Source organism: Rhea pennata, chromosome 4, assembly GCF_028389875.1.
Source record: "Rhea pennata isolate bPtePen1 chromosome 4, bPtePen1.pri, whole genome shotgun sequence".
In the NCBI taxonomy this organism is placed as follows: Eukaryota; Metazoa; Chordata; class Aves; order Rheiformes; family Rheidae; genus Rhea; species Rhea pennata.
Window position 1 is genome coordinate 43,443,961 of NC_084666.1, and position 13,339 is coordinate 43,457,299.

Below are 13,339 nucleotides of genomic sequence, written 5' to 3' on the forward strand. Positions count from 1 at the left end.
TAGAATAAGGTTTTAAAAGTCTAAAAATTATGATAAGAATGTTATATATGTTATATATATTCATAAATGGCCTTCAGGTCAGATATTGTAATTTGGCATGAGCCTGGCTTGATTCTGCATATGCTTTATCCTAAAATTTTACCTGAAATCAGAGACTTTTGCAGTAAAAAAGATGTGCTAACTCTTCCAGGAAAAGAAATATGGTTGCAAAATCATTAAAACTTTCTAAATTGTAATTTCTTTCCATGTTTACTTTGAAAATTAGCTCTATTTGGTATATACCTTGACAGTAATATGTGAGACTCCATCAACAAAATTAACTCAATGATCAAATTACATATTAGAATCTGTTCTCTTTGCTTTGGATGAAAGATTATATGTAAAAGATGACCGGCATATAAACTTTTGATTGACCATCTTAATAGTCAATATTGACTGTTGATTTTTATAACTATTTTAATATGCCTGATGGTCACTTTGAATTACTGTTAAGAAAAAATAGGATAGGAAGGCAGTTGTACTAAATTGGTAAGAAAACACTATCCAACAGTCAGAAAAAGCCAGAAGATATTAATTAAGATATTAATATTTTCCTCTCTAAATTTAAATTGAAACTCATCTACTATATGAACAACTTGATGAATAAAGCATAGTAACTTTTGCAGTGTAGGCATATCCTATTGAAAAGTATTTTTGATGGAACTTGATTTGTTAAGCAATATCACACAATCTCTTAATAAATATTCTTTGCAGAGAAAACACAATTGCATAAAAAGTACCCTAACTCTTTAGGAAAATTCAGTGTGGTGGAACTTCCAGTATGCTTTCTATGCCATAGAAACTCAGCTATTCAGGGGCTTTTACAAAAAAGTCAGATTTACACAAAATGAAAGTAGCTTAGTTTATGTACTTCCATGGTCACACACTATAATTTAAATGCATGCCTGTGATTATAATTTATCTTGAGAGGAAATATCCATAGATTAAAATGAGATTGGTTCTACTAAAGGAATGTATGCCAGTCTGACATAGTGAAACTTCAAAATATCCTTTAGATGTTCCTGGAACAAACTGTTAAGCAGGCAGACTGGGACAAGAAACCAGAAGTGATGTAGTTCTAATTTCAAAGGGGCAATTCTTCATTCTTCAAGAGAAATAAAAACAGAACAAACTTAAAACAGAACAAAACATATGGATACTGAGAAGTGAGATCAGGGTGGAGAAACAACAAAATTCTATAGTTCTCATGAAAATTTATGTCCTCAAATCTTTGGTAAGTTAAAGTGACTGAGTTAGCATTGCATGACATAGTATTCTAGCAATTTCAGTCATAAGTTTCCAGCTATTGACTCTTTTTTGAATTAAATAGTATCAAGCTAGAGCTGAAAAATTGAGTATGTTTTCAGCTGTTGCATGTTTGTTTTCTGCATCTAGTTGGTATTTTACAGAATTAAATATACTTTATTTTTAAATACGTAGATTTAAGAACTGTCATAATATTCAGTAGAGAAGCACTCAAGCTAGAAGCAGTACATGAAACTAGTAAGACTTATCAGCTTGAAAATAGGCTTATGCTGAAACCAGACCAGTGTGGTTAGGTCACAATCAGTTGTGGATTCAATGGCAAATTGGCTGTTCCTTACATGAGTTTAACTTTATAGGCCTCTTTTTCCTTCTACTATTGCCAAACTAGCGTTTTTCCTTGTGCCTCTGTGGAAAGAATGACGATAGTGGAGAACAGGTACAGAACTGTGGTGTTCAGCTTGGGAAATGTTCTCTACATGTCTTACCTAGGTCACCTAAACTCAAGTTGTTTTATGTGGATTTATTGGTTTTGGTCGCTTGTAGCTCAGATTTCTCTGAATCACTCTAGCTTATACTTTAATTGTACCTCTAAGATGGATAGCTCCATTAAATGTCATTTTCGCCATTGCTAGTTTTTTTTTAAAAGAAAAGAAAACAAAACAAAACAAAAAATTGTATTGACTTTGCGGTGCAGAGTCTCAGGACTTGTCTGAGCTTATCCTGCCCTAAACTCATTTTACTTGTCTTAAAAATTGCCTAGTGGTCAAATGACTATTGTCTAACCAGTTTTATCGTAAATCCTATTAAAAAACGTGTATGTTAAAGGCCTGAAAAACCTGGTTTAACAAATAATAGCTCCTTATTTTGGTTGAGCCTGGGGGAAGATTTGTCCATCTTTCAAACATAAGCTTAACCAGAAAAAAGGAAACAGGCCCTGATAAGGAAACATGTAAAAATAGCCTGAAGCAGACCCTGGGGCTTGGGAAGAGGAACTTCTCACCAAAACTTCATACTCCTCCTGAGGAACAATGTTAGGATGCTCTTGACTTCTTATAACCCTTTGCCCCTACTCCTCCTGAGGCAGAGTGAAACCTTAGTACCCAGAGGAAAATTGGACTGAAGAAGACACTAGGAATTTTTTTTTTCTTTTTAATGGTAGTTTTATCTTATTATTGAGACTTTTCTGAAATAATTACATAAATTATGCTAATAGATTGTTAAAGTGTTAATTGGTACCTTTTTAGCTCTGGATTTGGAATACTTGAATACTTTTTAATCTTTCATTATTTATTTTTTACAAAAGTAAAACTATAGCATTTTATAGCTTCCATAGTATCACTCTAAATAAATATTGCAAGATAAAAATTATCCAAGCCCTGTGGGAGGAAGTCTAACAGTGATGGTTGGGTTAACTCCACTAGAGGGGAAAATATAACACTACATTAAACTCTTGTCCCAGCCTTCATTTCATGTCTGCCTTTGAGACACTGCTTTTGTCCTTTTCCTTCCTCTCTCAGCTTTTCTTTAATAAACTACAGGGAAGTCCAGGTTATCTTCTTATTAATGTTGCATGTTAAATTTTTCTAGTAAAATTGGAGTTATTTTTGCAATATATGGAACAAATACAAAAAACAAACTGAAAGCTTGAGCCAAATGCAAGGAATCAAAAAGAAAAAAATATATTTCAGCTAGAATAGACACCTTTTTTTTCCAACAGATGGTGAAAGGATTACTTATTCAATAATCTGATATGTTTGGAAAATTGGGCACACTTACTAAATCTTCACATTTTCATCTTTTTGTTCTTACAGTAGAATGTCCAGACTTAAGACTTAATGCTGGCTTCTGTAGTATATTTGTGAGGATAAAGACACTCAATGAATATTAATGGTTCTTGATGCCTCTGAGGCAAGAGTGATTACTTTTTTGTTGATGAAGATACTAAGACATGGAAGAGTTAAAGGCTTATATTACATATGAAACCAGTGACAATAGGAATAAGAAAGCTTGTATTTCTTTTTTTTTCTTAAATCATACTATGTTTCTTGTATACTCTACATACACCAGTATTTTCCAAAAACGAGATAAAAACATCAGATACTTGGATTTAAGGAGCTGTCTCCTAAAAATGTTATCGTGGTTAAATCTTTAATATTTTCTATAAGTGCTAGAATTATGCTGGTGCAATGTGCATTTGCTAAGTTTTCCTAAGTAAGTAATTAGTTTTTCATATGTCTCTTTTTACAAATTAAGTAAGACTTAAATAATCAAATATAATGTTTTTTCCAGTATGATGGGCAAATATCATCTATTCAAAATTGTCTAGGAGGACAACAGCACTCAATCTCTAACTTCAGCTGTTTCCTAGGTAACTAAAACGCAGCTGCAGAATTGTGTTGTACAGAATGGAAGGAAAAAAATTGTCAAGTCTTTCCACTTTTCTGCTATTTTTGAATTTGTATTAAGCAAAGCCTAAGACTACTACTATTTCACAAATATTTTGATTTCTTCGATCCTTTATTTTATTTTAATTTTAGATTTCTGCACACCTTAGGTGAAATCTATAGAAGATAAAATAAAACTTTGACATAAATCATGTTAGAGAAACTATGTACTATGAACTCTATGTAGTAGACTTAGTCCCTTCCCTAGATAAAGCAAGTATTGACATGACAGAACAAGCAATAATGATAAATTAATGTTTATTGCTAGTAATTTTTTAAAGTTTTGTTGAATGTTCCACACACTGATGTTCCAGTGTTGTTCAGGCTTTCATAAATTGTTATGTAAAAATCAGGAATTTTGTATGATAATAATAATGCAATTCATTAATTAATGATGTCTAATTTTATAGTTAACTGAATTATGATTGAAAACTTTAAAATATAAAATACATTAAGGATTTTCTGTGAAACCATAGTATTCAGAACTGAAATCGTACTACATTTTCTTTATCTGTGCTGGTCTGAATGTAACAGTATAATCATTGTGATAAATTTGAAAATGTGTCAGTGGTCTGAAAGAGTCTGTTATCATCATGTATCTTGATAACTGCAAGATAATCCTCTCAAGTTTTGTCAAATGCCATCTTCTTTGGCTTTTATAACATTGCAAGTAATGCAATTTATAACATTTCCAGTTTGTCCTTCTCCATTACGTTAAACACAAGCTGCTTTTCCTCACCTTGAAGGTTGTCATACTTAATCTCTTTTTACCACTTGTGTGCCATTCAGACAACTATTTCACAAGTAATTCTTATTAAATTAGAATGTTAGTAAAATAACTCTTAAGTCTTTCTCTGTGCTGCTAGTCCAGCCTGGGAATAAACATCAGCAGAGCCTCATTTTCCTAATTTAAACATTTAAAGTTTCTTATATATTACAAAAAAAAAAGGCAGTTATGTCAGGGAGAACAGGGTGTCTTTCAAGATAGTTATGTACTGTGTTGACTATGATCTCCTTGTTTGTCACTTACATTCATCTATCATTTTTGGCCTTATGTTGAGTTTTATAGTCCTTGGTGTACAGTCTTGAATTTTTTATAAAACTCAAATATTGTAATGCAGTGCAGCTGTGTAATCCTGTTTTATCACAACTGTAATTAACCTAGAAGATAAACGTGAGGTTAAATTGTCACTGACTTAAAATCTGTGTTGGAATGCATAGTGAGATTTAAGAGATGGACATTAGATCAACATTTAGGAAATAATGTTCTGTTGTGTTCTATTCTATTCAAAGAGATTACTTCTCTCTGCCAAATACAGCGAAAAATAACATAGAAAAAGTAGGAAGTACCTACATTTTTGGGGTAGCATTGCCATATACTGTTCAGGCTATTTTTGAGGCGTGTACACATTTATTTAAGTACACTGATTAAAAATTATAAGTTTCGGACAATACTTTTCTCCCTATTATCTTGTTTGATTTTCTGCAACATAAACTGAATTTAGTGTGAAGAAACTGAATTCTAAAGAAGTTCACTAGCGTTTGTAAGTGATTGCTGCTTATATTTATGTATTTATTCTCATCTGTAATAACAAAGCACGTTCACTAGTTTTTATCATACACTTTAAAATCAATTTGATTATCTTGGTCGATATAATAAGGTAGGGGAACAGATGAGGTAACCATTCATCAAGTGAAGCCTGTACCCTGTCTGCCCAGGCCTCTGAACTTCTACCTTCCTCCTAAAGTTTACCAAAAAGATTAATTTCACACTGTGTCTGAAGGACAAATAAGCCATGTTATTTTTATGTTATTCATTGTGAAGTGTCAAGAACACCCCTTTAAGAGCAACAGAAATGAAAACATATTTTTAGTTTTCTTTTGTAAGCTTATTTTTAAGATACGGTAGACTTCTGCTACTGAAAGTATGCTAAAATGCCCAGATATTGTTTTTCACTCTACCATATGCAAACGGTGTACTTGCGTGCAATCACTTTGACATAATTTTCAGATAGAGGGGAAGGGGAATATTTCTTCTATGTTATAGATAGAGAAGTGCAGCACAATGTGGTCAAAGGAAGTATGATGCATCTGGGAAAGCAACTGTTGATAAGGAGGGTCTTCTATATGGATTAAACTAACCTCTTTAGATAAATGAGAAATAAAATAGCATTTCTTTTAAACCATGATTGATGACTGAAGAAGCGATTTTCTGAAAGGTGTTAGCAGTGTTTTCATCATGAGCACTGGCTCTCAAACTCAATATTAAAAAAAAAAAAAAAAAAAAAAAATTGTCCTGGGCTCTACCAGGACATAGTAAGCGTATGAGAAGCAAACGGATTAATATAACTGGGACTGTAATTCAGACTCAGGTTGATCTGTAGAGTGAGCAATTACAGCTGTTATCTTTCAGAAATGGTACAGACCATCCCATAGAGACAATAGGCTTTAACATTGCTGCTGAGTATAAAATAATCATCTACTGAACATGGGTTATAGAAAGATGGAATGGCTTTGTGAAGCCCAATCACCTTGTTTGTACCTGGTTTTCAAAAAACTGTTATTTTGATTAATGTTTCAGAATCTATAAAATAATTTACTATTTTTTTCCTCTGTAGTTAAATAAGTCTCTTTTCCTAATTCTATTTTCCTTGAGATCAAAGAGACTTTGCTTTTTTCTGTTGGTAATTAATAGAACATATTGACAAACTTAACCTGCATTTATGATGAAAAATATTTTCAAAAGAAATTATGGGAATAGGAAAAATAAAAATGAAATGTTATCTCAATATAGAATGCCTGTAACAGAAATTAGCAACATATTGTCAAACAATTATGGTTTTTTTGCTGATGTGGTAATATATAATACAATGCATGTACCAGTGCAATTTAATGTAAGGTATTTGATCAGAAATAACATTCTGGTAGCATAATTAGGAATGCGGCCAAGAATTTAACTGCTTCCTATTCTTTATTTTTTACTACTTTAAATTTCTGAAACGAAGGAGTCTACTCTGTGTACCAATAGGACTCTCACAATTGACTTTGTATGAGGTACTGTTTATGTTGTATTTCAAAAAGAATGCTAGAAATAATTTTCCCTTTTGGAAAAACGTAAGTATAGATTATAAATATGTCATAATATATGCCCTTATGTGATTATACAGCTAATTTCAGTAATATATGCTAAGTAACAAGAAGCACAGAAAAAAGAAATATATTGCAGAAAATACAGCATTGTCTGCATTTTTTTATTTGCTCACAATACTTCCTCAGAAAAAAAGTAGTTGATTCATTCTGTAAACTTTAGATCTTAAGCAAAAGTCAAAGGCACATCAAAAGTCTTAACTATATCGAGATTGAACTTTTCAGTTAATCTTTTTTAATGAAAATTATTTCAATATTTTTCATTGCAATATACAATATACATTTTTTTTTCTTTTGAACTTAGTCAACTTTATCTTCCATGTGGAAGGCTTTGTATTACACATGTTAAAAGAAAAATTGATCTTTAAAGTTTTATTGAACACTTACATAATAATCTTTTTATAGATGGCAGAAGTGAATGTATATTCACATCCACATCCCAATCAATCATTAAAATGAGAGGCAATGACCTTTGCCCCTTTTTTTTTTTTTTTTTTTTTTTTTTTATGTGATTCAGACATGTAGGGACTCATCACAGATGGGCTCAACTTTTATGTGTTGCGTGTCCTCAGTCTCCATGCCTCTGGCAGGTCAGGATAAATATGCAAATACTATATGTAGCTTATATCGCTTGATTTTTGTTTCTTCCCGTTACTCCAGCTATAGGACTGTCAGCAGCTACCCACAGGCAGTGGCTTAGGGAAGGATCTTACCCTGGGGTGGTTTAGATTCTTGGGAACATTTTGTCTCTTATTTCCATGTTAGGAGGTTAAACTCATAGTTCCTTATAAATACTTGTTTTTTTATCATAGCACCTAAAAATAAGCACGGAACATTCTTTGTGAAGCAGCATAAGTGTTGGGGCCTTGAATTCACGACTTGGAGCTTAACAGAAGAAATAGCTAGGTGTAAAAGTATTTTTGCAACAAAGACATGGTAATTGTATTGTGTTGGTCTGGATTTACATGGCCTTTCTTGACAAACAACTATTTGAAATTTTAAGGTCATCTTTATAAAACCAAAAGCTTCTAAACGCATTGTTTAATTTAAAATGTACACTGATTGATGTGTGAGAATAGCAGAAATAGGCCATATTGTATTTTGTTTTAGAACAAACAATAACTATAATTGGTATTTCCTGGCTGTTTGCTGTAGCAATTTCAACTTTATAAAAAGATTTGATAATGAAGAGATTACTGGATCTTGTCATACATATCCTTTCTCATGCCCTGGCAAAACCACCTTCTCCTATTCAAATTACTTTGGTATGTCCAGTAGATAAAAGATAGGGTCAGTCTATGAGCACTCAATTGCAATTTCTCCTGAAGTCAAATGTTGTTATAAAATGTATTCTTTTTTCATGCACCATTTTCTATCAGGTTTGCTGTTTTTACAGCATATATTACATTGCAGTATTCACTTTATGAATGTTTATACAAAATGCTTTAACAAATAACGCTTTTAAAAATCTTCAGATATGGCTTTCCAGAATGATCTGAAATGGAAAAAGAGTGGCCTTAGAAATTATTAAAAGGCTTTCTTTTAGTTTCTGTATGCAGAAAACTTTCTTAGCACCAAGTACCTAGAAGCACAATTATTTTTTGGCCTATTCTGAAGATCAGATAAACAAATGATTTGGATCAAATCGTTGCAGAACAAATTCCTTGCCTCATAAAGCAATCCTGTTAATGTTATAAGAAGTCAAAACATTCTGCTTTTTTTTTTCTTTTTTCTTTTAAACCTCTCAAAAGAAATCAAATTCAAAATAAGCTTATATTGTTATTTCCTTTTCAGGGGATAAATGTAAACCTACTGAATACAACAAAGTGAAAAATATGTTACTGGATCTACAAAACCGGAGATATGTTGCACAATCGAAAGATAAAAGCATTGATGAGAAAATGTCTTTAAAGAAACTTCTCGTAGATCACATGTTTAATTATTTTGATTCTGACAACAATGGACTTGTGGACAGCAATGAATTATCTCAGGTAAGATTTAGATTTTATTTCCGTTAGCATAATATCTAGTCAACTCCCTTTGGGGTAAAAAGTGATGCCGTTTGCGTACATGGCATATTGTTAGAATGTTTTCACTTTAGAAAATACATATGAGCCTCTTAGATGAAAGAATTTATTCAACAACTTTGAAACAACTTAATTATTCAGAAATTTGAATACAATATTAAAGAATTTAAGCTAGGGGGTTAAAATACTTACAGCTTGTTTTGACTGTGAATTATCTTTTCCTCTCAGTATTATCTTTATTATTCTCTTCTGTGTATGAAACAATTTCTCTATAAGAAGGAGAGGGAATAAATGTTTATGAATGTATTATTAGTGGTTTTTTTTTTTCACATCTCTTCCTTTCAAAAGCAACAGTGTTGTAAAGTCTGACCATATGGATGTATCTTAGAGTTATGAAACAAGAGTGATCTCTTAAAACACTCGTATAGTGTAATGTATTCTTGTTTTATAAGAGGTCTAGAGGAAGAGAGGAGCAGTATCAGGAAGAGAGAGTTCCTGGGAGTCTCTAAACAGGAAGCACGAGGAACTCATCAGAGATCTAAGCAAAAAACTTGCTTGCTTTGGCAAGCATGACCGTGCTAGCTTTAATCTGCCTAAAAGGGTAAGAATAAGTAATAAGTATAGCAAATGAACTTTGGTTTACCAGCCCATGCAGATTTACCAGCTTTGATTTAGCAGCCCATTTCTCCATTCTTGAGAAATCTGAGTGTGACAGAGCTTCCTTAAGGAGTCAAATACTGTGAAGCCACACAAAGTTCAAGAGAGGTATGGTTTTCCATATGGCACTGCTGGACAGAATCCCATATTTTTAAGTTGAGTCACAAATTTTAAAACTGTTTACAGGTGAAGGTATACCTACAGTTTAGAAATGACTGGAATTATCATTTCCATTGCAATTAACTTTTGAAGCTTAAGAGGCAACTTCAAGGATAAATACATTTCTTATGAATAAAATGCAAATGTAAGTGAAATTTTAAATAATAATAAATTATCCATTTTAAAAAAAGAAGGAAAAATAAATCATTCTTCCATACTTTATAAGAATTTTAGATTTTTTCAACTTTTGCAGGAATTTGCATATATGTACATATTACAAATAATATTTTTTAGATTTACATACTGTATGAATATATAACTGAGATTTATAGATATTTATATTTAAGTTTAATACTTGATAGATATGTATCATCAACACTTGAAACAGAATGTGATAGTGATTAATACATTGGTTGGCAATATAAACTGAATTTTAAAACCTCCTGTATTTTACTACTAGGAAACAGTTTGGTCTCTTTGCCACAGTCTCACTTAGGCACTGGAAAATAGCTGAGTATTTTTCATCACTACAAATCCATCACCTGATTATCAGAGAATAGTAATCTTTTCAGGAGAGAATAAAGATTAAGGTACTAGTGCCAAAGATCAGGATCAAGGGACATTCACATGTTTTGCAAGTGTATGTAAAGAAACAATTTTTCTCAGTTTTCAGTTGCTATACCTATACTTTTTTTTTTCTTCCTGCTTTTTCTTCGTGTTGAAGTGTTTTTAAAAACCATGTAGGTTCTTACGATACAGTGTTGTCAGCACATGTTTTACATGCTTTTTTGCATGTCTGTAAAAATGAATTTATAAAGGGAACAACAAGTTAATTCTTTTTTTCACAAGTATGGAAACCTGTCAAGTAGCCTTAACATCCAATCAAGACACTTTAAATTATGATTTTTACTGGAATTCATAGCAGAAACATTGTTAACTAATCCAAAGAATAATGGAAAATAGATTCATTACTAGTGCTTTGTGGCTTGTTATGGCATGTTTTGCGAAGAGAAACAGTGAGCTAACCTGTTGCCCCCAGAAACTGTTCTTTAATCGCTTTGAATGAGGAAGAACAGTGATGAAATTTGTGCTTCTCTTGAAGCCTTCTGGATAGCAGCAGCTTCAGCTAAGAGCCTTTGTTTCCCTTCCGTATGTCGAAAGCAAGCACTGATCTTTGATTTCCGTAATAGCATGCAACGTGGTGGTTAAGACCCAGCACTTTGAGTGATTGAGGGAATTTTTAGCCTGCGTATTTGCTGAGAACAAACAGAGCACGTGATTCAGTTTTCTCTGAAGACTCAAAGCAAGAAGGCAATTTAAGAGAATTTAATACAACATTTTTAAATTAAATGTGCTTTTTCAGGCATTATTGTTGAATGCTTGACAAGTTTAGATTCTACTGTGATTTATCCAACTGAAATTTTTTTTGTTAAACATAAATTTGATAAATCAGAAATTTTTTTGCAAAGTGAGATTAGGCTTTTGCTGTCTTCTGTTCTTAATGGGTGTGATAGCAATCAGTATTTCTGCAAATTGGAATTGTTTTAACAGGAGAGAAGAAACAAAAAGTTAGTCTTGAATATCCTATCTAGAAGATATTGATTTATTTTGTAGGTATTGATTTATAATGTAAGAGGGGTCGCTTGCTGTGAGAGACTAGTGGGCCCATTAACTCTGAAAAGATGGTTTCCCGTCCTTTTTGGGGGGTGGGGGGGATGAAGATGGAAGTAAGGAGGGCAACATGCTTCTGAAAGGTCTTGATAATTCCATTTAACTGAACAGGAGACCTTGTACTCTTGAAAATGTTCTCAAGATTAACATAATTTTTCATCTCTAGTCTGCTCGCAATTCCAGCAAAATTTTGCAATACACAGGCCCATTATACATAATAGTGCTTTTCTGCATTTTAAATTTAAATATATTAGTGGAGTATGAAAAATAACATTTATTACAGAAAACAAGAAGTAATACTGAGTAGTTCATATTCATATGAATTTGAGCTAAAACTTACTTTTTTACTGCACCTAAACTTGACAGCTCCTTGAAGAGTACAGGAGCAGTCAGGTTCTTTGACTGCATTTTATTATCATATCTGTGTATTCATCCTACCTAATGTAAAATTCAAATGAATAACTTGCAGATTTGAAATGATGACATCAGCACTGGAAATTTTATTGGTATATTTTTGGTTCAGAAATTGTAAATTTCTTGTATTTACATCTCGGCATAAAAAAAAGGATTACTTTTTTCTAGGAAAAGATCTTTGTCACAGAAAAGTTTTTAAATAGCTATTTCAAGTAGGGAGAAAGTTTAAAAAATATACTCCAAGTTTTAGAGTAATAAATCAAAAACTGTCAAGCTGTTTTCTTTCATTTGAACAATTCTGTCATCTAGATATGATTTTTTATATGGCTCTGTAATTTAATATAGAATTATAGTCAAAAAATAACTATAGCCCTATTTACCCAGTACAAACATCAGAAAAGACATTCTGCAATGAAGGTTGGAAACCTGCGGGATCGTGCAACTCCATGCAGGCTAAGCGTAAACCTTTTTTGTGGGGGTAAATTTGCCGTATTTCTCAAACTTGACTGCTCTCACTGCTTGGCCAAGTTCGTTTTGTGTTCAAGAATCCAAATAGTACACTGGCAGGTGAGATATGGCTTTGGTTTTTGTAAGCACTGACTGATGATATTAATCTTGTAGCCCACTCTGTTTGGAGGGACAGCTACTAACTAGAAAGAATATCTGCCGCTCCTGCAGCGTAGCAGACAAAATTATCATCACCATCATCATCATCATCATCACCTGTGATTTAACATAAATACAACATATCTACAAGGCTTTAGTAATTGCATCTCTTGGGGTTGTTTCTTGAAGGGATTTAGATGAATCCAAAATAAAGGAAGATAATTTATTCTTCTAGGTTAGTTATGAATTTTCTGCTGTGAAATGACTTTTTTTTTTTTTTTATCTATTACCATTTGCAAAAACAAGATAGAATTTATTACAAATGATCTTCAGTGTTCCTGTTACTGTGGAGTGCTTGATTACTACATATTTCTGTTGCTGCATAGGGGAGAAAAAACATCAGAACTATTATGGGGAGACAAGGGAATAAAATACATTGGGTTTTTTTGTTGCCTCTCCAGTGATGAATGCAGTTATTCCTGTATGGTGGAATTGCCCTTTTATAACAGAAAAACTTCTCTGTTTACCATCACTGAAAGATACATAAGCTTTAAGCACACTTTATCTTGCTCAAGAGTGAAATTAAATTTCCTTTTGTGTGTGAAAGTGAAATAATCTATACTTTATTAAACTTAGAGCTGTTTTCCTTCTGTTTATTTGCTATACTAGTGAATTAATAAAACAAAATTTAATGTAGAAGGGAAAATTTTCCTCAAGTGCCATGATGCAAAAGCAAGTTGAATATAGGATAATTATAAATAATAGATCTTCTTCTTCCTTTTCCCTCTTTTTAATGATTTACTTTCTGAAGTCAAAGAATTTAGCATTCTTATTTATTATTTAATATCTCAAATATCAGGCCATGTTTCTCTTATTTACCAGCTTAACATAGTACAGATACAAATATGG

The 13,339-nt window shown here is 32.3% G+C and overlaps 1 protein-coding gene across 2 annotated transcripts in view; it reads left to right on the forward strand.

Annotated features, from left to right (window-relative positions):
* The window catches only part of FSTL5 (follistatin like 5), a 277,012-nt gene that overhangs the window by 123,494 nt on the left and 140,179 nt on the right, over positions 1 to 13,339 (forward strand). For both annotated transcript variants that reach the window (XM_062574720.1, XM_062574718.1), the window contains exon 4: positions 8,691 to 8,887. In XM_062574720.1, coding sequence (XP_062430704.1) covers positions 8,691 to 8,887 — 197 coding nt within the window. The remainder of the gene's footprint in view (positions 1 to 8,690; positions 8,888 to 13,339) is intronic.